Source organism: Cyprinodon tularosa, unplaced genomic scaffold, assembly GCF_016077235.1.
Source record: "Cyprinodon tularosa strain WSP-4 unplaced genomic scaffold, ASM1607723v1 ctg70, whole genome shotgun sequence".
NCBI classification, from domain to species: domain Eukaryota; kingdom Metazoa; phylum Chordata; class Actinopteri; order Cyprinodontiformes; family Cyprinodontidae; genus Cyprinodon; species Cyprinodon tularosa.
In genome coordinates this window covers 263,476-290,452 of record NW_024039452.1, presented here as the reverse complement: position 1 = coordinate 290,452, position 26,977 = coordinate 263,476, and the positions used below count along the sequence as shown (strand labels likewise).

Below are 26,977 nucleotides of genomic sequence, written 5' to 3'. Positions count from 1 at the left end.
CATGAATGCGCATGCTGTCTGCAGCGTGTCTAGAGCAACAGGAGCAGCTGCTGGCAGGGAGACATGCAGCACTCAGGATGCAGGGCTCTGTGATCAGTCCCCTAAAACAGTTTATTAAAGCCTAAATTAACTTAAATTGGCAAAGTCTGCCGGCAAAACATGCTCGCTTTTATTATCCTGGTGCCTGCAGTTTGGATTACGGACATTACAAAATGCCTTCCAGCCGGACAACTCCACCGCGGCAAACCTCGAGGAGGCGACTGGGCCAGAGGCTGCTCTTGAATGGGATTCTTAGTGAGAACACACCACCAGCTCCGACAAAAATAATATTTGAGGTCAGGATGGTCCGGAAGAACTGCTTTCACTGACAATGTTTTTCAGCTGGACTTTCTCTCTTCAAAATAGATGCAAACTACTTTTTACCCACTGATCACAGCAAAAACAGCTGCCCTTGTTACAGGCAAAGAAAGGATAGGGTAGCTCCGCCCAACCAGCTCGAGCAGCAAGGATTCTTCAGCCGCACGTCAGAACTAAACTTCTACAAGTAACAAAAATGAAGCAGCCCCGTGGTTCCCCCCGTATTCCTTACTGGGCAAGCACGGGGCCAGGCTACCGTCAACAGGTCAGATTGGGTCGTACTGTCCCCAGCCACAGAGCTCACGGTTTATTTCATTAAAATGTCAGAAAAACACCTTAAATGATTGTTCTAAGAAATTTTACACTAAAAACAAAAAACTAACAAAAGATTTTATTATACACACCAACCATTAACAATTTCAAAGGAACTTAAAGAAAAACAATCGCAAAAAATCACAGATAATTATTTTGGTGACATGTTTACATGAAGCTTCATGAACAGTGGGGGTTGTTGAAGCAATTTGGCCAAACGGTTCAATGCCTCATAAGGCCTCATCTCACCATCTCTAGATCAGTCCATTTGCAGCACATGTTCTGAAAGGTCCAAACAAACAGCAGCTGTATCTGTATAATGGGTCTGTTTTATGTGTTGTCTTCTCAATTTAGAGGGCCCCTGCCCGTCTTTGCCTAGGGCCCCAAATTTCCTAAATCCGCCCCTGATGGTGATGATCAGATCCGACATAATAATCTGCAAGATGGTTAGGACACAATCTCGGATTTGATGTGTTGAAAACACAGTGAAAATAAAGGTGTATTACAGTATACACAAATGAACAAAACCCTACAAAAGTTATAACCCAGCACAATTCATAAAATAATTTCATTTTTGTTTATGTTCTATTATTATTATTGTTGTGATCGTCGTTATTTTTATTGAATAAATCCAGATTATACTGAACAGCAGTATTGTGTGATCTCGTCAAAAACTTTTTCCCGCATCTTAATAAATTCTAGCCGAGCCTTCCACAGACCGACTGCTAGGGAATGCTCCTCTTCTCTCATCAATGGATAACATGGAGTACGGGGAGCCGTCAGTGTGAGTGAGATTTCAACTGACAAGGAAACAAGCCAATGAATTGGGTTCAGATATGAAGCTCCTCCACTTATTGGTCTCACACAGGGACCAGCCCTTATTTAAGGGGCCAATTGTGGACAGGATCTTGTAACTGGCATGAAGCTTAGCCTATTAGAAACCCCCGTTTTCTAGTGGGTGGGTTCTCTGGAGAAGGGGAGGAGTGTTTGAGGTCATTCAGACCGGATCCAACTCATTCTAGCGGCGTGTGTTTGAGGGGTCGGGCGGCTGGTGAGGGATAGTCGCCGGGCGGTTGCACGTTTCAGACGCGATTTGAGAAAGAGACACCGCCGAAAATTACACTTGAGGTTAAAGAAACCCTCCCCCTCGGTGACGACCTCAGTGTAGTTGTTGAATACAGCGTCTGCGCCACAAGAGAACGCAGCCCGGCTACTAGCCAGCTAGCTTCATCCCTGAAAACTGACGGCGTCTGGTTTCTGAGAGCTAGCCTCCCAGCTATTTATTTAGCAGCTAACATAATTTAGGGTGTTTCTCGTCCTCACGCAAGTCGACAGTTAAGCCTCCGCTTACGTTTGTGCCTTTCAGTTAAGTTCAGAATCCCACATTTGGCCAAAAACACCCCCCACCCCCCCCTTCTTCGTAAACTAGCTGCCAACCGTAGACAGCATTTGCGTTGCTTGTTGTGATACCCATCACACCCATCTATCCAGCCCTTTCACCTCTATCCCTTCCACCTTTTTTTCCCCTCCACCCGTAACACTGGAAATCTCGAAGCGGCCAGAGAGCGGCGAAGGGCCGGTGAAGCTGGGAACGGCTCCGGACTCGCAGGGAGTCGCAACGTTTACGGACAACAAACACAGTCGTGGGGATCTACCGAAAAGCATGGACGGGCTGGCCGTGGAGGTTCGCGGCTCAAATGGGGCCTTTTACAAGGTAAACTGGTTCTTGTGGTCCTATTCTTTTCTCCAAGTTTGAATTTTCGTTTGAGGAAAAAGTCCTTTGTGTTTTTGTCATGACAAAAGCTAGCTAATTGGTTTTCAGATAAACGTTAGCATCTGGTTAGCAAAGGAGGAGGACCAAATGCATTAGTTTTCCCATTAAGGAAAACCGTTAGCAGGACTTAGCAAATAAGCTAAGTACACTTGTCATCAGCATGTATGGGCGTTGACTGTTCTTTTATAAGTAAATTATATCAAAACTCCAAGTAACATTTTGAGTAAAATAAAAATCCAATGTAATCAGAAAATATGGGATTCTTGCATTTCAATTAGGACCAAGCAGCTTCAAACTGAGCAGCTGTTGTCTAGCTCCCATGTGTTACATCAAACCTTACACACCTTAGTTTAACTTTGTAGTCTGACACAGGTTTGAGCTATGTTATGTAACAGAGCATCTCAAGAAAACACCCATGATTAGAATGTTTCGCATTTGAAAAGAAACGGTTTCTGTTTCAATTTTGCCAAAGTCTCTACAAGCAACTTCATACCCATGTGCTGTTACTGTTTCACAGTAAATGAACGGCTAGTTATCAAACTCGGTTGCTCTAGGTTTAATTCTACACACCTATAAGAGTATAAAGAGTATGTTTTGACACGTTGGTTTAGCATCAAACCATTAATGAGACTTTGGTTATCGACAATGATGTTTTTCAGCTGTTCTCTTGCAGCATTCTGCTGCTCAGCCAAACCACACCACAGTTGGAGCAGTGATCCTATATTTACTCCCATGCTGCCTCACCTGCTCTTTAGTTTTACATGCTGACAGGTTTGACTCTGGGGTGATTCCACATTTTCCACCACCATACGCTGTTTGGCTCATTTTTCCATTGCTTACTTATTTTACATGGGATAGTCCTATAGCAGGGAGTTCATTCATGTTGTGTTTTGTTTCTTGGTGTGTAAATATGAGACTTTCTATTGAGGAAAGTGAGATATTTTTGTGTAGCTTGAAGAGCGTGCACTTTTAATCAAGCACATGGTCAATCACTGGAAATGACTTCATGATGAAGGCTCCAACTAATTTCCATGAGTCATGTTAGGGCAGGGTTTTCCATGATTTTGCTTTACGCCATGACTTGTTTTAAACCTGCATTTGGTCCTCTACTTAGAAGATGGTCAAATGTTTTTTTAAGCGGCTGATTAACTTGCTCTACCTTCACAATGCAACAGCAACATTCTTAAAGATCTTGCTTTGATCAGCTTTAAGATAATGCTTAACTGATCAGGATTCCCAAATTTTTACAGGAACAAAACTTAACATAATCAACATTAATATTGTTGCTGTCAAACTGACTGTCTGGAAATGACAGCACCTGCTTTCTCTTAGTGATGGTGGATTTCTGGTCCTGCTGGTCAGTGACATTGTGATCCCAAGGCTGCTAAAATGTTGCAACAATCCATCAGCTAAATGTTTATACCCATATTTGTCTCTAAGGATCTGTTGTAATGGCTGAAGCCTCTGATAGAATTTACTCTGTTCAACTGTCTATGTGCATATCTGCCCAGGACCACTTATACCACATTTACACTACAAATTTGAACCCACGCCAAGAACGGTCCAAGCACGGTAACCGAGATAACTGCTGAGTGTAAATGGAACTGAACTGGATCATTGCAGACACAACCAAACTGCAATAAATCTAGTACTAATTCAACAGTAGGGCTCTGCGCAGTTAATCTGGCGCTTGGTTCTCTGATAACAAAGAGCGTATGAGCAGACCACATTATCTCCGATGTATGGTCAGCCGACTCATTTTACGGCTTTTGGCATGTCCGGCTTTGCAATTCACAGATCTCTTTTGTTTTATTTGCCTGACATTCCGCAAACAAACATAAATTCCTGAATTTTATGGGCGCTGGCATTTTTTATTTATTTATTTGTTAAATTTCCACCTTGAGAACTGTAGTACCGTGGACCGCTAATGGGGGGTGAAGAACAGTGCTAGAGTGATGTGTAAACGGTTGTAAGAACCAAGCTTGGCACGGTTAACAGTTCCAAGCTCGGTCCGAACTTGGCACGGATCGGTTAGTGTAAATGATGGATTAATCCTCCATTCAGGGGGCTATCCAGAGTGGATCCTGTAACACAGACTCACCGAGCTGCAATAGCTAATACGGTCTCTGTTTTACTTCAGCTTTACGGAAAAGGGTTAAGAAACTCTGATTTGTTCGATTATTCAAATATCGGCATGGCTATAATACTGTTGTCAAAGATGTTCACATGAAAATAGATTACCTCGAAAAGACTGGCTCCAAAACATTAGATTTTTGGCTGAACAACAATAATTTCCCCCCTTATTACCTTTGGTTAATTTGTAGGTGAAATGGACAGTGCACCCTACTTCAGATGCTTCAATTGCATTAAAGATATTTGTGCTCCTTCTGTTGTAACGCAAAAAGTAGAGCTTCTCTTTGAGGGATTGCCTTCGGATCAGTGAGTCAATGCAATCTGTTGGTTTTCTTAGATAGAAAACTTTTTACCAGTCTGACTGTCTGGTTTAATTGTCTCTAAAGAGGGCCTTGAGATGACGTGTTGTGGATTGGCGCTAAAATAAATTGAGATGAATTGTCGTTGGCCTCTTCAAAAACATATGAAACCCAATTAGATTCTTGGGAATTAGCAAAGTAAAAAGCTACCAGCTTTGTTGCCTTTTCGGATACAAATATCATGCTTTCTTGTATTGAAGAGATCATGACAGCTCCATAAAAAAAATAAATAAAAATCAGTAGTAAGAGAACGTTCAAGTAAATAGAGTGCTGGAATCGAATAAATATCAGGTTGTGTTGATATCTAAATTCAAATATGTAGCGAATGCATGTAGCGATGGTGGAAAGGAAAGCTTCACTTTAACAGGAAGTAACCTCCAGCAGAAATGAGAAAAATACTGCTGCTACTGAGTAAATATAGCCTCAATAAAAGGTGGGGCATTCATGTTGCTCCTATAGTGGTACCAGACATAATGTTCCTGTGAAATGTTAGATTCTCCTTATGGGTCTGTTTGCTGTCATATAACATACAACATATCTGTTCCCATTAGCTGCTGATCTAAACAATCCACTCAGTTTGTTTATTTTTATTTAAAAGATTTTCTTTAAAGCAATAAAAATAAATCCACACCAACAGAATAAACAAGTCACGTGTTTACCAGTTTCAGTTGAACAATATGGCTTTTTGTGAGGAGTCAATGTTACATGATTATAAATGGTTGATAACACATTTTACCCCTAGAAAAAAAAAAGAGTTGCTTCTGTAAATCTTTAAAGCAGGGGTCACCAACGTGTTTCCTACGGGCAACAAGGATCACATGGGGTGCCCTCGGAGTCTTCTGAAAATAGAACAATTTGCCAGTGGGCTAAGTTTTACATTTATTCTATTATAATTATATTATTTGTAATTTATATAATTATTATATAAATAAAATGTTTATAATGTACAAAGCTTAGCCAAACGCCGACCCTTGCAGTTCATGGGTCAGTATTGGTAGGCCTTCCTATGACTCAGTACCCTTGAAATGGTCCTCAGCCTTAAAAAGGTTTGTGAGCCCTGCTCTAAAGGAATATAACCAACACCACCCATTTAGGCTGGACGATGTGCGCACTTGCTTCTGTCATGCACCTGATCTTATGAAGATTTAATTTATTAAACCCAACTTGGACAAAGCAGCCTGTGGTATTTTCTTACTGTTTGTGAGAAAGGAGATTTCTCTGGTGCTCCTGCTTGTCAAGTGGAGTTGGTATTCCTCGTCACCTCATCCAACACAGCATTCACAGCCAGATAATGGTGTCAGCAGCAACGAGCTGCCTTGGCTTTCTGTTGGGGCCAAAGCAGCGCTTTTCTAGAACCGGTGGCATTATTGGTGGTGTTGCCTAAAAGCCAGTTTTCACAATCAGTAACTCTAATGCAACTGATCCACATCCTTATGTTTCTGCTCATGTGTGCTAATCAAATTATTTTTTTGTGTGTGTGTTTTCAATTTTAGGGTTTTATCAAAGATGTCCATGAAGACTCACTCACTATTGTATTTGAAAACAAGTAAGTGTGCGCTTTCTGTTAATCTTTTCACGTTAAATGAGTTAATAGCTTTTGTGGCTTTAGATAATAGTCCTAACCTTTTTTTTCTTGTTCCAACTATAATTTTCTATTTAGTTGATTTTGTACAAACATAAAGAAAAATGGATTTTTTTTTTTTTTACTTAAAATACAAACACTTCGCACTATTGTTTATATATTTTTTTAATAAATTAGAATTTTTTCCCTACCAGCTTTGGATTTCTAACCACCAGTTTCCTTCATTGTGGCAACAATAATCAAATCTCTCCAGATTCCAAACTAACGGTTTGGACTTTGACTGGGGTGTTGGGACCCATTCAAATGCTTTAATTTGCCATAGAAAAGTATCCACAAACACAGCATGATGCTGCCACTACCATTTTTAGATCAATATTTGCAGAAGAAAGAAAACAATTGTTTACTTCTTTTTCACATAAATCCCACACTGTGAAGGGTTTGGTTGTAAATGGCAAAATACAGAAGAGTATAACAGGTATGATGACACAAGGACGCCGTGGTCTCTTTAAGAAAAGCACATACTGATGTAACTGCTCCAGGCATTTAAAATGTCCCTCTTCAGAATCTGTGGAGGCATCTGTGTCTTGAGCAGATGTTTTATTTTTTTTAACTATTCTGTCCTTCCTGTTCCTGTCCCTACCGTACTGCTGCCATGACTTTCTTTAGTCCTTAAGTGGCTGCCTGTCCCTTTCAAGCCCCGCCCACTCACCATTTGCTTTGGTCCCTCATGGCCCCAAGTGTAGATTATGTGGTCGTCCTAAAAATAGTGATTAGAGGCATGCGTGTTGGGAGGGGGTGGTACCACCATCACCAGTGTCATTTTGGGATTGTCCCCAACCCCCGTTCGTGTCTCTTTATATTCTCTGAGCAAATGGGGCGTATTGGAAAAGTTGTCAGTGTGAGAATCTGTCAGTGACTCTTCGGTGTTTTGTATTGATTAAAAAAAAGGTTTACAGCGATTCTGCATGAGTGAGCTCTTATTTGATACTCATGAAAATAATGATATATTGATAATGCCTTTATCCAATTAAAACAACCAATCTACAACAAAGGTGCACCTTTAAATCCAAGACCGGTTCATTAGATGCATTTTGCATTTTAATGAGTTCCAGACTGTTTTTCATTTCACTTGTTTCCTTTTGATGAGTATAAACGTTTGAGATTTAAAAAAGGACCTAGAAGTTTGAACCGTAAAACAAGTTAAATTGAGCTATGCTGAAAGATGGTAAACATCTGCTTCTTCATTCTGTTGAAGCTGGCAGCCTGAGAGACAGCTGCCCTTCAGCGACGTGCGGCTGCCTCCACCTGCCGACTACCACAAGGATATCGGTGAAGGCGAGGAGGTGGAGGTGAGGCTCTGCTGCTTTGCTTCATTCAAACCCAGGCCATACACCTGGAGTTCCTGCGAACTTAACAAGGCCTCCGCTCTCTCCAGGTATACTCCAGAGCCAATGAACAGGAGCCATGTGGGTGGTGGCTGGCACGGGTCAGAATGATGAAGGGGGAGGTACGTGGCTGCTAACCGTTCTTTTTTAGGCACTAGTGGCCTTTATTTGACAATTTGCTGACAGGAAAAGAAGTTAGCAGAAGTGTCAAGTTCGACAGCCAAGGACTAAAACCTATCTGTGAACTTATGGATTTAGGAAAATTAGAAGCCATCTAATTGAATCTTAATGATTCATTGATTACTGTAAAACATTCCTATAGAGGCAGGATTTAAACTGTTCTCTGACATACAGGGACAATATCAAACTAGAACAACATTAATTTACAAGCTAAATAGATTTTTATTTGTCAACCAGATACAAAACTAGTAGACTGTTAATGTGACTCTGGCACATAGATATTTGCCTAAATACGCTCACTTGTTGCTACTCTGACTGCTAGATGGAGAGACATCTAGCTTGGGCTTGCAAAAACTCCTCTTATGAATATCAGAACCTGTAGTAGTAAAGTTTGAGACTGGTTTTAAAAGGGTAAAGCAACAGCTGCTATTTTAGAGATGAATGGTTCTTGAGTTCAGTTCAAAAACAATTTAAATTCCATCTTCAGAATGTTTATTTAAAGGTGGAAATATTTGACATAGTTTCCAATATTCCCAGGGTGCAAATCTCTGTACATTTGTCCCAAGTTCAGATGATCAATCAATATCTTAACTGTAAACTACAGTTTGCATTGTAATCGAGATTAGAGTACAAACTGTTAATCACATACATCACATACATTAAGAGGGGGCGCAGGGTGGCTTCCAGAAACTGTAAATGAATGAGTTAAAAGTAAAATAAAGTTCTGCTCTCCTAAACGAATGCAGCAACACCTATCCGGGGACAGATGAGACTGATGTGGAGATGTGACACCAACACAGTGGGGATAGTTGAAGATTAAGGCTTTTTACAGCTACAGGAAGAGCTGAGTAACACAAGATACTGATCGAGTGATTCAAAAAATAAACATCTCAGGGTCCTGCTGAAGCCAGAGAGTAGGGGAGAACACTTCACTTACTGCTTTGTCTTTTCAATTTATGTAGGACTGAAACAATAGGCCTAATCTTGATGAATTCATCATTGAAATAATAGCTAAATCATTAAGTTGTCAAATAACTGTTAAGTGGAGGTTACAGATTCTAACATAGCATTTTCTTAAAAAAACACTCAGAGCTATAGTTAAACCAGAACTGTACAAAGAATACAAATATGGTGCAATAAACTTTAAAAACAGTTTTTGTCTGTAAAAAAAAAAAAAAGCCCTATCTAGAATGTTATTATACTTGATTTCCCTTTGGGATTAATACATGCTTTTTTTCTTTTTTGCAAATGATCAATATAAAATGCTCAATAATTCCACTAAACTCTGGTCCAAAACCACATGGTGTTTTGGGGAATGATGATTGGCAAAGGAAAAGATTTAGTCTCTCACAGTCAAGTTAAGCAATGTTGGAAGTGGATCAGTTTTCTCTTTACAAGTCAAATGTTGTTTTTAAATGGAGTTACAATTTAAATTTTGGCTTTAATTCCCATTGTCCTTTTTTCAAATGTGTTAAAGACCTAAACAAAGAAAAACTAATCAATAATTATTGACATGAAAAGGTTATACCGCCATATCGGCCACCACCAATACAGAATTCTTGCAGTGGCAGAGTTTTACCTTCCCTTATTAACCCATTTAGGCCGGGAAAGCATTACCGCATTTCTACCATTCAAGCCGGGGGCGCTGTTGCGTAATTCTACCATTGACGCCGGGAGAGCATATAAGTCTAGCAAGAAGAAATAAGTTTTTTTCAAGCAAACATGGAGGAGTTTGACAGAGAAGAGTTGTCGGAAGGCAGTGATTTTGAGGAGTGTGTCGGCTTTGCTGACGGTATAGATGAAAATGATGACTTTGAACGCGCTGAACCAATCGAACTACCACCGCAATGCACGGAGTGTTTTCAGCCGCACACCTGGAGTGAAAGTTGATTTGCCTGCAGACGCCACACCGCTGCAGGCATTTGAGCATATTTTTAATGAAGAACTTTGGATGCATCTTGTTACCGAGACGAATAGGTACAGTGACCAAACAAACCAAACTCCAACAAGAGCAAAGATGGCAAAGTGGTCACCCGTGACTGTGACGGAGATGAAGACATTTATTGGGCTGTGTATGGGCATGGGACTTCTTGTGTTGCCAGTACGAAGAGATTATTGGCGACAGAGTAAACCTCTCTTCAGGACGCAGTTCCCCCAAAATATGTCCCGGGACAGATTTGTGGCCATCTGGAGGTAAGTTGTATGCAATTTATAACAGACATATGCATTATTATGCATAATAATACTGTTAATAAGTAATCATCAGATAGTTATTTATGTAATGTTTGTTCTTTATTTTAAAAACGTTTTATATTGCACATTCTCAATGAAGACTTGATCACATATGGAAAAAATAAAAGGTTGAATTTTTTTATTTTTTGATTACTGCTTTTCACTTTTTTTTGTGAAGAATTTCAAAGATAAAATATATTTTGAGTTCTATCTGCTACAGAAGCTGAGATATCAATAATTTACTAGGCGTTGACACAGTTGCTGAATTTACAGGGAAAACTTCAGGTTTTAGGGGTATTTTTTAAAATCGGCCATAGGTTTTTAAGGTGTTTTTTCCAGGCGTTTTAGGCCTAAATGGGTTAAGCAGTTTCTGCCATGCAATCTTTAATCAACTAATAGTAAAAACAGGGAACAGTTTAAAAGATAAGAAAACTATTTTTTGTTGCAGTCCTAAATGTATAACAAACTCTGACAAATTCTATATATATAATATCTGTACGATGTCGGTAAAATGTTCTGAAACTTCCCACAGCTCATTAGCTCCTAGTAACAGTTTGCTTTATGAGTTAAAGTGTTTAGATCTGTCTGGTCCTCCTTTCTTAACTAATTAATTAGGGGCCTTTAGTTGTTTTTCACCTTAACTCTCCGTTAACTGGGCCCAGTGCTGGCCCCTGTCCTCTTCACCTTATACACCTCAGACCTCTGCTACAACTCTGAGCTGTGTCACATACAGAAGTATGCAGATGACGCAGCCATTGTGGGATGTATCTGGGACAACAGACAGGAGTAGTCCAGACCGCTTGGTGCTGCACCAACCACCTGGAGCTCAAAATCTCCAAGATTATCGAGCTGGTCATAGACTTTGGGAGGAATAGACCAAAGACTTGGCCGATATTACTGGGGGGGCTGCGGTAGAGGCGGTTGATTCATACAAATATCTCATGATAAACTGGAATTGACCATTCCAGTTTATTATCCAGACACACACCAACCACCTGCAGAGGAAGAAACAGAGCAGGATGTACTTCCTGTTGGAGATGTTCTACCAGTCTGTGGTTGTCAGTGTCCTCTTGTACACCGTGGTGTGCTGGAGAGCAGCACATTGATGGACACCTCCAGACTGGACAAACTGGTGAGGCGAGCCGGCTCTGTGATTGGCAAGAAACTTGACTCTCTGGGGACGGTGGCAGAAACAAGGACATTTAACAAACTGCTGGACATTATGAACAATGCCAGCCATCCTCTGCAATCTGTCTTCACCGCTCAGAGCCTGATCAGTGAGAGACCGCTCCTTCCCAAATGCAGGACTTAAAGACTGCATAGGGAAGAAGGAGGTGATGGGAAGACGGACATGGGTCAACTCCTCTTTGGACATCTTATGCAAAAAATTACCTATTGTATAACGCATGCCAACTACTTTGTAGCCTGTGAAATTTTTCACTTATTTATTAAGTCAGTACATCTCTACACTAAAAGTACAATGATCCAAGTCAACTACTATGTAGTCTTCCCTTAGCTCTCTACTGTGCAGATTTTTTTACATCTTTGGCTACGTTCACACTGCAGCCTGAAATGACACGAATCCGATTTTTTTTTTTTGCTCATATGCGACCTGTATCTGATGTTTTCAGGAATGAACAAAACGCATCTCATTTATTTTTATTTTTTCCCCAATGCGACCCAGGCCACTTGGCTGTGTGGTCCTGAATCAAATGCGCATCTGATCTTTTAAAATGCGACCTGTGTCTGAATAGCCAGGTCACATTCAGCCGACCTGAACGGCATTAGGAGCTGACATAGGTCACTATTCTGCTTCTTGTTTAACAGTCCTGAAAAGATTGAGTTTTTAAGGTTTGGGAAAGATGCCCTCCAGCACTACCATCCATGTTTACTTCCGTAAACATGGATCACGCTTGATTGTAGTCATTGCATCGTCTACTGCGCATGCGGGACACTTAAGCTATATGAATGCAGTTCACACAAGAGATCACAAACAAGTCTCAAATTTTTTAAATGTGAACCGCAACGGAAAAAAAAATCGGATTTCACAAAAAAGTTGGAATTGAGCATTAAGGCTTGCAGTATGAATGTCGCCTAGGGGAAACATATTCCAGGAAGTTACTAATTTTTTTTTTCTTTTTTGGTGCTTTTTTGTACTATATACACTTTTTATATTGTCTAGTGTATTTATATCTTTAATGGCATCTTGCTTTAACTCTGTACTCTATATAAGCTACTGGAAACAGAATTCACCTAAGGAAATGGGATAAAGTTTAGTCTAAGTTTCAGTCTAACTGAGCTGCAATATGCTTTGAATAGAATATTGGCTAAGAAACCTTTTTATGACTTGATATCAGACTTCCCTAATCAGACTAGGGAAGTTGAAATGACAGATAGTGGGGGCAGAACTACAGTCTATAGAGCAGGCTGACAAGAAGCTGCTACTGTGACTCTGTTAGACTTTTCATTGTAACACCGTCTTTATTACGGTTGAAACTATCAGATTAATAATGATTAATTGATTATTGAAATGATCGTCAACCCATTTAGTATTGATTAATCCTTAACTGTGGTATACTCTACAACATGCCTTTAGCTGACAGAGCAACCCATTTAGAGCAGTAATTATATCAAAATTGTAAAAAAAAAAATGTATAAACATTTTGCATTTAAGAAAAAAAAAGTTGTTTAAAACTTTTAATTTCACCTCGTTTGATTCTGTAAAAAAATCAAAAATTGGCTATCTGATTATTAATCGATGAATCGAAAAACGAATTAACTTAATAATTGATTTTTAAAATAATAGTTGCAGCCCTAATCTAAAAATTTTGCATTTAAGATAAAGCTTCTCGAGTCAAAGTTTTAGTTTCATCTGGTTTAATTTCGTAGAAAATATTCCTTAAGGCTATCCGATTATTAATCGAAAAGTGATTTGACAGATTAATCAATTTGCTAAATAATTGTTAGGTGCACCCCTGATCTTGGATTTCATCTGTTTTCTCTTCTGCTAAGCATATATTTCTCTCTCCATTAGGCTATGTATGGTTTATATGATAAATGTCTTGTGCTCTTTCAGTTCTACGTAATCGAATATGCAGCGTGTGATGCCACATATAATGAGATTGTCACGTCAGAGCGCATCAGGCCTCTCAACCCCAACAGCCCCGCCTCCCGAAACACTTTCCACAAGGTCACCATCCCCATCCCAGAAGACCTGAGGGAAATGTCAGTTGGTCAAGCTGCTTGATTTATTTTAATTACTTTTTTTCACCAAATCTCTTTACTGTGAATACACATGAAACTCAACAGCTTCTTTAAATCTGGTCGATTTATCATGACATGCGTGTGTTTGTTGTTGGCAGATGTGCAACTGACGGGATTCACAAGGACTTCAGAAAAGCAATTGAAGCTAACTGCATCTTCTATAGCGCTCAAACAAATGAGCTCGTTGTTCTGGTTAGTAGTCTGATGAATATGCTTGTCATTAATTCAGCTAAAATTTTAGAACTTAGACGACTATTATTGTCTTTATTGCTTTGTACAGCTTTCATGACCTTTCTATTTCTTAAAGTGCAGCATTGATCAAATGTAATCAGTTTGGAGGGTTCTTCAAAAAAGTTGAAACATGCTGATTAAGTTTTTCTTTTCTTCTTGTTCTAAATTATGAAAAATAAATATATATATTTCCAACAGCTTTTATTTAACTTAATTTTTACTTATCCTGATAAATTTTTTTTTGTATTTATTTCCAGTCCACAAATGAGACGACCATAAAGCGTGCAACACTTTTGAGTGACATGCATTTCCGCAGCATCCGTACCAAACTCATCCTAATGTCCCGCAACGAAGAAGCCACTAAACATTTGGAGGTATTGTATTTCTGATTAAAAAAATATTTTTTTTTCCATCCTCACCTTTTTTTTTATTTCAGGGTAGACATCAAAACATTCTCAGAAAAAAATCACGTGCTTTGCTTAGAATTAGGTTTATTCAATATGATTACAGCAGTTCTGCCGTGCTGAAAACCCTTCAGCACTTCAACCACACTGGATCATCCTAGTGGCTGGGATTCCCTGCTAACATAGTGGTATTATCTCCAATAAAAATCTCAATTTCTTGCAATACAGATGTATTTAAATATAGTTTATCTGCAAAATCAGTAGCAAGTGAAAGGTTTTTTTCAACCTATTTGATTACATGATAGAAATAGCAGACTTATTGCTGAAGTGATATTAAGTTGATCCTTAAGTCAGCATATGGATGTGTACTCCTCTGTTTTCAGACCAGTAAGCAGCTGGCGGCAGCATACCAAGAAGAGGTCAAAGTCAGGGAGGACCTAATGGGTCTCGCCATCGGCTCCCATGGTGCCAACATCCAGCAGGCTAGAAAGGTGCCTGGTGTTACAGCCATCGAGCTGGAAGAGAAAAGTTGTACTTTTAGGATCTATGGAGAGGTGAGCCCCTGGTTGAGGTTTTCTGCTGTTGTTTGGTGACAACTTTTATCTAAAGTTCTGGTTATTGTCATGAATTATTTGCTGTGTTACAGACCCCTGAGGCTGTGAAGCAAGCTAGAGAATATCTTGAGTTCAAAGAAGACTACTTTCAGGTACCCAGGAACCTTGTAGGTAAGTGAGCAGCGTAACCTCCCCCTAAGACTGCCTGTTCTCTCAGACTGGATCAATATTTCATGTTTCTGGGCAGTTTCTGGTCCCTTCTGACTTTCTTTACTGGTGTTTCCTACAGGCAAAGTCATCGGCAAGAACGGCAAAGTCATTCAGGAGATAGTGGACAAGTCGGGTGTGGTCCGCGTCCGCATCGAGGGAGACAACGACAAAAAGCTCCCCCGTGAGGAGGTAGGCAGGCAGGGGGCTGGCAGAGACGACACTGCCAGCAGCAAAGAGGTGAATGCACCGTCCAGCTCGTCTCTCAGACCACCGCCTACTCCTTTGTTTAGCTTCTGTGCCGTATGTGCTGTCTGCTTTTATGCTGCTTCACTCTGCATCTTCCTTTCCATTATTCTGTTAGTGCTTTAGCTGTTATGTTTTCATTATGGTTTGCCATACAGTTCATAGCCGTCACGTAGCTTTTGGTTTTGGCTGATAGATTCACATGTTTCGGTTTGGTTTATTTGTTTATTCTGCACAACACTAAACTTCTTTGTTGTTCTTTATTAGGGCATGGTGCCCTTTGTGTTTGTTGGAACTAAGGAGAACATCAGCAATGCTCAAGCCTTGTTGGAGTACCATGTTTCTTACCTCCAGGTAGGTTGATCTTTTTTTTTTTCATTTTTCAGTGACTGCGCTGAAAAATTAATAATTTGTAAACACAAAGTTAAGTTATTTATCTGTGGTTTCTGTGACATGTATAAAGCAGTCTTTGATTTGGAAGGGAGGGTTAACTTGGATACCCCAGGATGAAATTGCATGCTCCCACTTGCCACAAGATGTTACCATATTAGTAAATAAAGTCAAGAAGACTGAAGACAGAGGGACAGAGATGAGATTAAAATGTATAGAACCTAATAGCAGAGTCGGTTTATTAAGCAATATCCCAAGCTGGTGGTTCTGGAAGAGTGATATGTGGTTTAAGTAACCTGTAAGAAATCCTGCTTGTGCTTTGCCATAGGAACTGTAGGGGACACCACGCAAAGGTGTGAGAACATGCTGCATCAAATGAGAGCAAATAAAATCTTGTGTCTTGACAAGATGGACATTGTATTGCAAACATGGCTGCACATCATCACCAACGCTGCTGTATGTGCCTCAGGACAGGAGATAGGGCTTCACAGTGTGGTAATTGAGCATGTGATCCCGATGCAGCTCAACATTGTGGGCTTTTCTACCTGAGGCAGAGGAGCAATGGCAGCACCGTGGTCAAATATTTAAGGTTTCAGACAGGAAAATAAATGCAATGATATTGTTCAATAGTGTTATAAGCAATAACACGAAATCGATTCATGTCGGTCCACTCCCGCTTTTATTATTGGTGGATTTGAAGCAACAACGTCCTTTATTCCTTAAGTGTGTCCCCTTATTAGGATGTGAAATACATTAGTAGGAAGTGCGCCTCCCCTTCATGGGCGTGTTTGGTGGATCATCTTATAGCTGTCACCTGTCTCCTGCCTGCCCAATGCCACATGAGGGCTGCTGCATTTTGTCCTTACCTCATGTGCTTTTATTAATAGATCCTCTCTGTGGGGCTGGGTAAAGGGTATACCGGGGTGTAGATTACAAGCTATCTGGACCCTCAGCTTCCAAAGATAACTCGAAGCCTACTGCCTCATTTCCTTCTCGCCTCCTATAAGGTTCAGCTGTCATTGGTGGAGTCAGCTGTCACACTTGTGTTGGACGCTGCGGCCCACTTCTTTCTTCTTCAGACCAATCACCGAAACAAAATCAGAATATCAATTGTTGGAATGATCTGTTTCATTTGGTAGAAGTATTAGTCAGCCAATGTAGGTGGGTCTTAAATGTTTCCGGATTGAGAGTCTAAACATGTTTGGCAGCCTGAGCTGTTCATTTCTTCATTACAGGAGGAGGGTTTTTGGAGATGTGAGGAAAAAACTTAAACTAGTTCCACCCGGAGTTTAAAAGTGACCAGGGGTGTAGAAACTCTCATTTACTTTGTTAGTTACTCATTAAAACTGCCATCTAAGCCTTGACTGCCATATCAGCCCACTAGGTGGCATTACTGCCACCTAGTGGAGGTTTACCAAAAATACAATTAAGACTTGTATAACAAAAAATATATATAAAAAAAATGCACAGCTGATTTTGACAACTACATATTTTTTACTTCAGGGTTTATACAGGAATTATTAACTAGAATTTAATGCTTTTAATGCTCTTAGAAATAATTTTAATGCCATTAACAAGTACCCATGAATCTCATGAGATGTGACTTAGGCTGACTTAGGCTAACCCTAACCTGGAAAAATTACTTATGCGATTATTTTAAGAAGGTGACGATATGCACAGCAAAATTCTTCATCTTTACTGTTGACAGGCTGCAGCCATGTCCCGAATTCCTCGATTTCCAGCCACTTTTGTTGAATATAGCATTTTCCCCATTCTCTACCTTTTTCTCTGCCTCAAGCTTCTTTTCTGAACATACGGCTTTAGGATCAACCGGAAGTAGTTCTGCGCAAAGATTTTGCGATATATCTGACATTATTATTTTTGCAAACTTTTTTTTAGATAAAGAATTTTAAATGCCACAATAGTTACATTTAATACATTTTAAGGCCATTTCAGACCTTAATGTAAAAAATAACTTGATGAAGATTCCAGAACCCCAGTTTAATAAGTGGAACCAACAAATATCCAGATTTATTTGGGCAGGTAAAACACAGAGTGTGAAATTTAAGATGCTTCAACTAGATAAAAGAAATGTTGGCTCAGCCCTGCCTTGCTTTAAAGAATATTATTATGCTGCACAACTAAGATACGTAATCAATTGCTGTTCTCCTGAGTACGAAGCCAAATGGGAACAAATAGAACTAAACGTATCCCAAATAAAACAAAAACCAGGCTTGGAGAAAAAGAGAGAATAAATAAAACCTAAGAAAATGCAATTTGGGAAGAAACTCTAAAAATATGGTCTGAGGTACTTAAACAATACAAATCAGAATGGGATAGTAAACTTTTAATGTGGCCCTCAGTCAAAGAGTTTCAAACCAAAAGACTTGGATAGATTGGAGGAGAAAAGGGATAACAGCTATCTGCACACTACTAGAAGGCAAAACATTTAAAACGTTCAATAAAATCAGAAGAGAATTTGAACTGAATAACAGATTTTTTTAGATACCTACAGCTAAGACACTTCTATACCAATGAGGTTGAGAAAGAATTATCCAATTAGTTGATTCAATTCTTTGTAGATGCATACACAAAAACCCAACAAAAGTTGTATCTAAGCTATATAAAAGCTTACAAAAACGAAATGGAAATAACTCATTATATATAAAGTCCAAATGGGAAGCAGAGTTAAAAGGGAAACTATCAAAGAGTGACTGGCTTTCAATGTGCAAAACACAACAGTCCTCCACAAGCTCTAGAGGCTGGAGGAAATTTTGATGGAAAAATTTAATACGCTAGTTCATAACACCTCAATTACAAAATAAATGATTCCATATTCAACAACAATGTTGGAGACAATGTGGACAGATGAATGCCAGTCACTCTCATATATTTTGGCAATGTACAAAAATACAAATCTACTGGGATCAAGTTCTTCAGGCTATAGAAGAAATAATAGGATATAAGATACCCAAGGACCCACGAATTATGTACTTGGACTGGATGGAGAGAGAACGAGTACACAGGAAAGGCATCTATCTCCTCAAAATCTTGATAGTGGCAGCTAAAAAGGCGATTACCAGAAAATGGTTAAAAAGTGACCCTCCACACCTGACGCAATGGATATCAATAGAAGAGGAAATCTTCACAATGGAGAAAATGACCCAGCACCTAAGGATCAAGTACAAATATCTGTAACAACACTGGAGAAAGTGATTTGATTACACAAATTAAAAAGGACTCTGTTAAACCTTTGCTGTATTTTTAAAGCCCTTCTCTGTTCACATTCCATTTTGGGTTTTTTGTGTGCAAAATTGAAAAATATTGAATAAAAAGTTAAAAAAGAAAAACAGAAAAACTAAATGACTTTTAATGGTTTTTTAATGACCCGCTTTATCCCTGTACTTTTTATTATCTTCAGTTGAACCCTGTAGTTCATGAAATGTACTATTCCTGCAGGAGGTGGAGCAGCTGCGCCTGGAGCGTCTCCAGATAGACGAGCAACTCCGTCAAATTGGGGTGGGATACCGTGCTCCTCCCAGCCGGACCGGAGGTCCCGCAGGTGACCGGGAGAAAGGCTACACTACAGATGAGAGCAGCAACTCACTCCATGCATCCCGTACCTATGGCGGGCGCGGCAGAGGACGAAGGCCCTCTAACAACCAGTATTCCGGATATGGTGAGAGGGAATGAAAAGAAGCATTTCCATCTAATGGATTGTAGCAGTGTGTCCCCTTGGTTTACAGCCAACACTGACAAAAACATGTAGACAGCTGTTGTGTTAACGCTCCTTAAAAATCAGTGTCCTATTTTTTTTTTTTTATAAATGAGTGTCTTTAAAGATAGAAACAAAACAAGCATTTAAAATTATTTAAAAATCAAGCATTAAGTTCAAAATTTAAGTTGGTAAATAACCCTTTTAAAAGAGAAATAAAATAGATTGGGTACACTGACTTAAATATAAACCGTATAGATGTTTAATTGGGGAAAAAACAGGAAAGAAAAAAGACTGGTTTCTATTAACCTTTCAACTGTCTGTTGCAGGCACCAACTCTGAATTATCAAACGCTTCTGAGTCAGAGGATGTTAATGATCGAGAGACGAGACCCCGCGGCATCAGTGGGGATGAGAGAGGCTCCAGACGGGGTGGCAGGGGCCGAGGTACCAACTCAGGACGAGGGCGTGGGGGCCCTGCTGCCAAACCTTCCAATTCTATCAGCTCAGGTACACTTTGAATCATTACTCTATACATTACATTTCGCCTGGATCGTTTGTCATCAATACTGACACATAGAACTAGGGCTGGAAGATATTTACTCAAATCAATATCATGATAAATTGGACAGTTTTACCTTAAGGACGATAAATGCTCCAGCTCCTCTAGCTGAAAATAATAGCATGTGCAGGAAATGCAACAGAAATATTTTTCATTTACCTATTGATCAAATCAGATTACGTGTTGCTTTCAGAGAAATGTGAAAGTTTTGTAACCCTTCATTTAAAGATTCAACAATGTCTCACTGAGCAGGAGAAAAATGATCTGGTCATGAACGTTGCGCGAAGGTAATGGAGCCTTTTGCCCATATTTGAACTCAACAGCATAGTTGTGCTGTAGCTGGTGGAGGTTGGATGTGTTATTTTAGGTAGTCCCAACAGTTTGCATTTTGTGTTCTTTTGCTCAATATCAATGGCGGGATTTTCGAACCACTGAACTGAGCGCACAGTGGGAACGATGTGAATCGTTTAAAGCCACACACACTAACTTAAAAGCTGTCTGCTGCGTGCTCAACTCTGACAACACATGCTCAACTTCATCTCTGTGGAAAATTGTCACCGTTTTTTTAAAGTGAATGACAGTAACGGTAAAAATCTGGTTTTTATCACCCAGGTCTACATGAACACAATTTTGCATTTAGATCAGACTTGGCGCTCGCTGAGAGAGAATGGGGATGAACAGACCCGATGCAATTTTCTGTAAGGGGGCTTCAAAGCTCCGAATGAGATGCACTCAATTTCTATTTTAGTTGGACTAGGCTAGCCTCGTGAGCTTTCAAGGTTTCACTCGCAGATCAGTCTGGCTACTTTCCATTAAAGAAAATTTGGAGCAGTTCACCAAACGAGCGTCCAATCAGCGTTGGCTTTGTGGCGGGTTGAGGTGTGATGCAACGAGAAGCGCGACAGTTCAGTCTAAAGAACATGGCGGCTTCAGCCGATGGAACTAGCGTTAGCGTGGCTATCGAGCAAGTTTTATCGGAATTACAGAGTATTTCTTCACTGAAAGAAGAGCAAAACACTGCTCTGGAGGCTTTTCTCAGAGGAAAATATGTTTTTGCTCTTCTCCCGACTGGTTTCGACAAGAGTTTGATCTATCAATTGGCTCCTCTTTGTCGTCGCTCTGTTAGTCCGTCATATGCTTCGTTGATCTGATTGGTTTATTTGGCCCATCTATCACCAACATAGGCCAATCAGCTAACCAGTATTTTCGCCCCTTCCCAAAATTACTTCAACGGAAGATTTCCAGATGGACATGCAGAGCAAATCCATCTGGCGGAGTCTGGTTAGGACTAGGCAGCAATTCAGCCACAATTTCATGGGCGTGGCAGCGCAAGAGGCGTGGTTACAAAGTAACAATCATCCGCTTTGGGAAAAATGCTAAATAAAATCTATCAATCAGAAGGAAGGCCAGTTAGGTTGCGAGTCACTCAGCGCAAATATAACAGGCAGGGCAGGCTCTGACATAAACAATCAGTAAAACTTGCATAATATTTAATGATAGTTTAGGAGAACAGAAAATGGATAAACTGAAATAGTGATCCTCCTTGAGCCTCATTAAAAAAACAAAACAAAATGATGCATGAAAGTGCAGCTCATGACTCCCCTATTTATGGAAAAAAAAAGAAAAAAAGATTCTCTGAGAATCACTGCTCTCTGCTCATGTACCATGGGCGTAGGTTTGCATAGGGACCATAGGGACATGTCCCTACCAAAATTTTGGAAGTACCTATTTGTCCCTACCAATAATTGGATGTAAACAACATGTTTATAATGTACTATACAGCAGCCGCTTCTTTTCCTCTCGCAGCTTCTCTGCCTGGTAGCTGCAGCTGCCTGCTCTTTCCTGTCCTTTTCACATAGCAGCGTATCAACTTTGCTGCGCGGTTTAACTCTCTGATTATTCTGCCTTAGGTTCCGCCTTCTCTCTTTCTGATTGCGTGTTTTCTAGTCTGTATGTGCGCGCGCGTGGGTGCTTGGAGCGTGAAAAAAAAGACGCTAAAATAAATTAATATTGGGCTACGAAACTAGTCCAAATTAAAAAACTCATTATCTACGCTAAAACAGGTGAAAGCTTCTGATTGGAGTTCTGTAAAGAAGCAGGAGAGAGTTTTTTGATTTGTGGAACTTGAGAAATGTAAGTTAACAACGTTAGGATTTCTTTTATTTTATCTTTTAATCAGATAGCCAAAGGCTCCTTAAAGAAGATCTTTTATGAAATGAAACCAGGTGAAACAGAAACGTTTAAACTCCATCCAAACTCCTCCAGGAGTTCTGGATGGAGAATATTGACAGACAAAAACTTTTTTTTTTTTTTTTACTTCTTAAATGCAAAATGTTTACATATTTTTTTACAATCTTTGTATAATTCCTGCTCTAAGTGGGTCACTCTGTCGGCTAAAGGCACATTTTAGTGGCCCTATACTCCAGTTAAAGATTAATCAATTACTAAATTAGTTCACGATTATTTAAATAACTTGTTAATATGATTGATTCAGCCATAGATAAAATACATGAAATTATCTACACAGAGTAACTACAGCCCAGATGTACAACTTCTAATAATAATATTTTAAATGCTCAGTGTCAGTTCCTCTTCTAGTTCCAGTGCACATGTAAATACAATACATTTATTTGCCGTCCCTTGAATGTATTATTTTGCATGATCCAGAGAGAGCATTTTAGATAAAAAAAAAAATAAGAGTGGGTTATACCTCTGCACAATTCTCTATCTTCAGAAGAAAAAATAGGATAAATCCACATATTATAGACGATATTTGGTTAAACAGACACTGTCTTAGTCGCAGGTAAATTTAAATGCAATCCTTTTCAAAGTGGAAAAAGTCCTAAATCCACATTCATCAGAACCAGTGATGCTTTAAATATTGATAAACAGCATCTAGTGCATGTAGTGCTTATAAGATTTGTATTAATGTAGCAAGAAATGCTGCTGTTCTCTTTAAACAAAATGAGTCCTGAAGCTCACATTAAGCATAAAAAAGAGCATGCATATTTTTGCAAAGGACCAATGAAACTGAAGAATGGTGTCCCTACCAAAGTTGAAATCAAACCTACGCCCTTGTCATGTACCATACTATATTTTAATATATTAAAATCCTCTGTCTGTTTTGGTTTAACAACATGCTGTGCAGGGTGGCCATGAAGTGAAGGTTTTCTTTGTAGTGGTGCTGGCTCTTTTTTTATTTATTATTTTTTTCTTTTTTTTTTTCTTTTATTAATCTGACCGACTCTTTGGGTTCTCTAGTCATATTTTAGTCTGTGACATGGAAAGAAATTGGATCTGAGATTAAAGTCAAACGCAACTGATTAGAACCAGCATTAACTCTAGAGGAGCATCAGATCTCCAGGCTCTGGAAGAAGAATCTATCCCGACAAAGATGAGTCCTCAAGTCCTTTATGGAAGAGTAGCAGGAAATTAATTTATGAAAGAAACTAATATGTTGCCCTGAAAAAAATAGGTTAGAGGTTAAAATGTTTTTTTTTTAAATTTGATTAAAGAATCAGCAGTATGGTGATGATAAACCTCCAGGTAGATTTCCAGTTGTGAGGAGAGGTCGGTCTAAAAACTATTGACTTTTTGTTTGAATTTAATTGTAGAAAATTTGAACACAGACATTTTTTCCTCCATTTAATAATCATGCTGTTATGTGTCTGTATATTTGATCAGTCCTAATATAATGTGTCAAAGTTTCTGGATGTGACAATCAGTGAAGAATGCCCTCCTAAACTCCTAAAGAGAGAAAAATGTATTGAGCGTAACGCTTTTAAACATCTAATCACATCATTTCTTGTTTAAACTGTCGATGGAGTATCGCAAACAAATAACATTTTGATAATATTTTTTTTGTTTTATGTTTAGTTCTAAGGGATCCAGACAGTAACCCATACTCTCTGCTGGAGGGAGAGGCAGAGCTTGCAGATGCTGACCTTAGTGAGGGCATGGGAGGGGACCGCCACAGACGATCCCGCCGTCGACGCAACGATCAAGAGCCTAGTGTGATAGACGCTGCTGGAGAGTCGGATAATCAGGCCGGCCCCAGTGAGAACGGACTAGGTGAGAACTATTCGGTGTAACCGCCCTTGGCTTGGAAATGCTTTCTAGATAAGGCTTGGAAAGGAAAACCTCCAAAGAACATGAACAATTCCTTCTGATTTGATTATTAGATGATGAAGCTCGACCTCAGCGCCGAAACCGGAGCCGCCGCCGCCGGAACCGTGGCAGCCGCCCCGAGGGAGGGTCAGCTAGCCGTGACAGACAGCCAGCAGAAAGTGGTAGGTAACGAACTTCTCCAAAGAATCAAGACATTCTCTTATTCTAGCTGACAGTTTGATGTTTCCAGTGACCGTTGCTGACTACATATCCCGTCCTGAGTCCCAGAGCAGACAGAATCTGCCCCAGAAGGAGAACCAAACTGGACCTGAACTCAAGGTAAACAGAGAGACACATCAGACTTTTAGTATTGCCTCCGAAGTTCCTGTTTTTGTGAAGCTGTGAGCCGCTGATTACAGGTATCCTTAAAAAATTATGATCTAAGCATTCAATTATATTCAATTCAGTTTATTTCTTTAGCGCCAATTCACAACACGTCATCTCAAGGCACTTTACAGTTCAGCAGATCATCCAGTCAGATTGATTCAAAGTTTTCTATCTAAGGAAAACCCAATGATTGCAACGACTCATTGACTCAAAGGCAATCCCTCACACTAAGTATGCTTTTAGTGACAGTGGAGATGAAAAACTACCTTTTAAGCAGAAAAAAACTCCCTTTTGAGCCTGGCTCAGTGTAAAGGGCCACCTGCTGAGGCTGACTGGGGTTCATGAGACAGAATCAGACATATGGCTGTATGTTTCCAACAAGGAAACATACAGCCAGGCAGACAAGCCCTGAGCCAGCCCCTATGTTAGAGGATGAAGAGAGCACACCCAGCCAGTCACAGTCAGAGAAACAGGATTACACTGGAAAACAGGCAGATCTCGAACATCTATAAACAAAGCTGTTGATGATAGCAGCACAGCTGATATTTCTCTGCAGGAGGGAGTCAGAACCAAACAGGAACAGATGAGGTGAAGATACTTTGAGAAAAAGCAGAGAGAGCATAACGTTAGAGATTGAACTTACATATTCTACAGACTGGGAGCATAGAGATAGAATGGAGCAGAATGATGAAAAAATAGGTAACGACTTTAAGAGTATATCAGACAAAGACTGGTGCCTTCACAGAGTGTAAAATGGTCACATCTTTTAGTTGCCGACTGATCAGTCCCTTTTCCGGCTGATCAAGCTGCTAATCTTTTCATTCTGGCCAACAGCTCTTTTGTTTATGTATTTCTAATTCAAAGTTAATTTTAAGTTTGACACAAAAACTTTGTTAGGTGATGAATGTCAACATTTTTACACATTTGTAATTCACAGGAGAACGGAACCAGCTCAAAGGAGGAGCGGACGCCATCAAAGCGTTCTCCGAGCAAGGAGACGCCGACTTTGGTCAACGGGGTCTCATAAGGAGAATGGCCCCATCCCTCGCGAAACCCAAGTCTCAAGCAAGACTCCATGGCAAACTGTGTCCCTGCTTGCATTAAGTTAAACCTTAAAGTGATGAAAAGTACCTGACAAAATACCTGAGTTCATACTGAGATGGAAAAAGTAAAAAAAAAAAAAAAAAAGACGCATCAACAACTAAAAACCACACGTTAACGGTGTATGCTATCCTATCTATCAGTACTTAGTGCTTATTTAAAACCACGACTAGCTTGCCAAAAAGAGCTGGTGCATATGACTTCATTTCTAAAGATAACGAAAACACAAGAAACAGGACAAGACTTAATTTTTTTATTTTAACGGTTGTCTTTCTTTGTGTCCTTTTTTTGTTTAATGTTAATTCTGTTCATTGTTTATCACTGGTTCGGACTGGGCCGTTGAGCTCTCCACTAAAATGGACGTGTCTTGGTGTTAAAAAGAACCGACGAGATGCGAGCCGCAGGCGTGTGAGCAGAAAGTCGTGCAGATCACGTGAAGCAGTGTTCACACAAAGCAAAGATGGATAGATCGGAATATTGATAGAATATTGTGCCTTGAATTTGAAAAAGAAAAATAATAAAAACAACTTCAGTTTTTCCATAAAGTTTGCGTTTTGTTTCATGAGAAGAGAGGAAGTTATTCTTCCACTTTAAATATTTTTTATTTAAAGATTTCGTTTGATGGGATGCAACAGACCTGAGAGGGAGTGGATGGAGAACCGGAGAATAGCTGACAGGTTTCAAGGAAAATGGTCTAGTGCCAAATAACAATTCAATGATGCTCGTCCCTTATTCCACCTAAAATGGACAAGATATGGGGCAGAGTGTAAAAGTCAGTTTGTACGCACAAATGAAAAGATTTGTTAAGTGCTAGTTTTAATTTTCCAGGGGAAGATGTCACTTCCTTCTCTCGCCTATTGATCTTTTGAGGATCTAGGGCTGAGTTCAGACAGGCACACTTGAACTGTAGATTTAAAACACATAAACTACACAGTGCCTCTTTTTCTGTGTCAGAGGAAGTGGCTGCATATTTTTTACTCCCAGCCATGCTGGTGATAAATCCCGGCAGGGGGCAGCTCCAGAAGCATGGGAGGTTTACCTTCCGTGGCAAGAGTGTTTCTGTTAGGATGGGGGTGGGAGGGCCAAGATACTGCAGAATGGAGTGGGACAGCTTCAAAGAGGACCAGAGCCTCCTGACATACAGGTACACATATACACACTGAGCACCGAAGGGGGACAGAGCAATGCGGTATGAATAAAGTGAAGATATTGGTCCTGCACCGGGCAGTTTGGGTTGACATACTGGAAAAAGACAGACTGGAAACCTCAGTGGCTCTCTGCACATGTTGTTATACAGTTGGCATGGTTACAGCTCTCGGTTCATATTTTGTTGCTATTTCCACATCTTTAGAAAAAAAAAAAAGATCTGAAATAAAACATTGAAGTGAAATCAACCTCTCCTGTGGAAATGAGCTCTGATTTCTTTGTCTTGTGAGTTTGCAGTCTATTTTTCTACCTTGCATGTCATTTAGTAACTGAGTGGTGCCTGGCCAGTG

At 39.8% G+C, this 26,977-nt stretch overlaps 1 protein-coding gene across 2 annotated transcripts; it reads left to right on the top strand.

Moving 5' to 3' along the window:
* The first annotated feature begins 1,668 nt into the window (after positions 1–1,668).
* Positions 1,669–26,022, top strand: fxr2 (fragile X mental retardation, autosomal homolog 2). Of its 2 annotated transcripts, none has more exons than XM_038268379.1 (17): positions 1,669–2,383; positions 6,429–6,481; positions 7,773–7,866; positions 7,953–8,024; positions 13,391–13,539; positions 13,677–13,770; positions 14,067–14,183; positions 14,597–14,767; positions 14,860–14,938; positions 15,057–15,166; positions 15,488–15,574; positions 19,070–19,289; positions 19,655–19,834; positions 23,763–23,957; positions 24,068–24,175; positions 24,244–24,332; positions 25,318–26,022. In XM_038268379.1, exons 1-17 carry the CDS (start codon positions 2,333–2,335, stop codon positions 25,405–25,407), a joined length of 1,959 nt encoding a protein of 652 aa, XP_038124307.1. In that variant the 5' UTR covers positions 1,669–2,332; the 3' UTR covers positions 25,408–26,022. The 2 variants fall into 2 exon arrangements, with proteins under 2 accessions (XP_038124307.1, XP_038124305.1); XM_038268377.1 differs by having other exon boundaries at positions 15,057–15,214.
* Positions 26,023–26,977: the final 955 nt, after the last annotated feature.

What these genes read in the sequence shown, in the direction of transcription:
- fxr2 (XM_038268377.1), top strand. Translation starts at nt 2,333, where the DNA reads ATGGACGGGCTGGCCGTGGAGGTTCGCGGCTCAAATGGGGCCTTTTAC. An exon ending in ACCATGTTTCTTACCTCCAG is followed by an intron (nt 15,575 to 19,069) that starts GTAGGTTGATCT and finishes CTATTCCTGCAG; the next exon opens with GAGGTGGAGCAGCTGCGCCT. An exon ending in CCCCAGTGAGAACGGACTAG is followed by an intron (nt 23,958 to 24,067) that starts GTGAGAACTATT and finishes TTTGATTATTAG; the next exon opens with ATGATGAAGCTCGACCTCAG.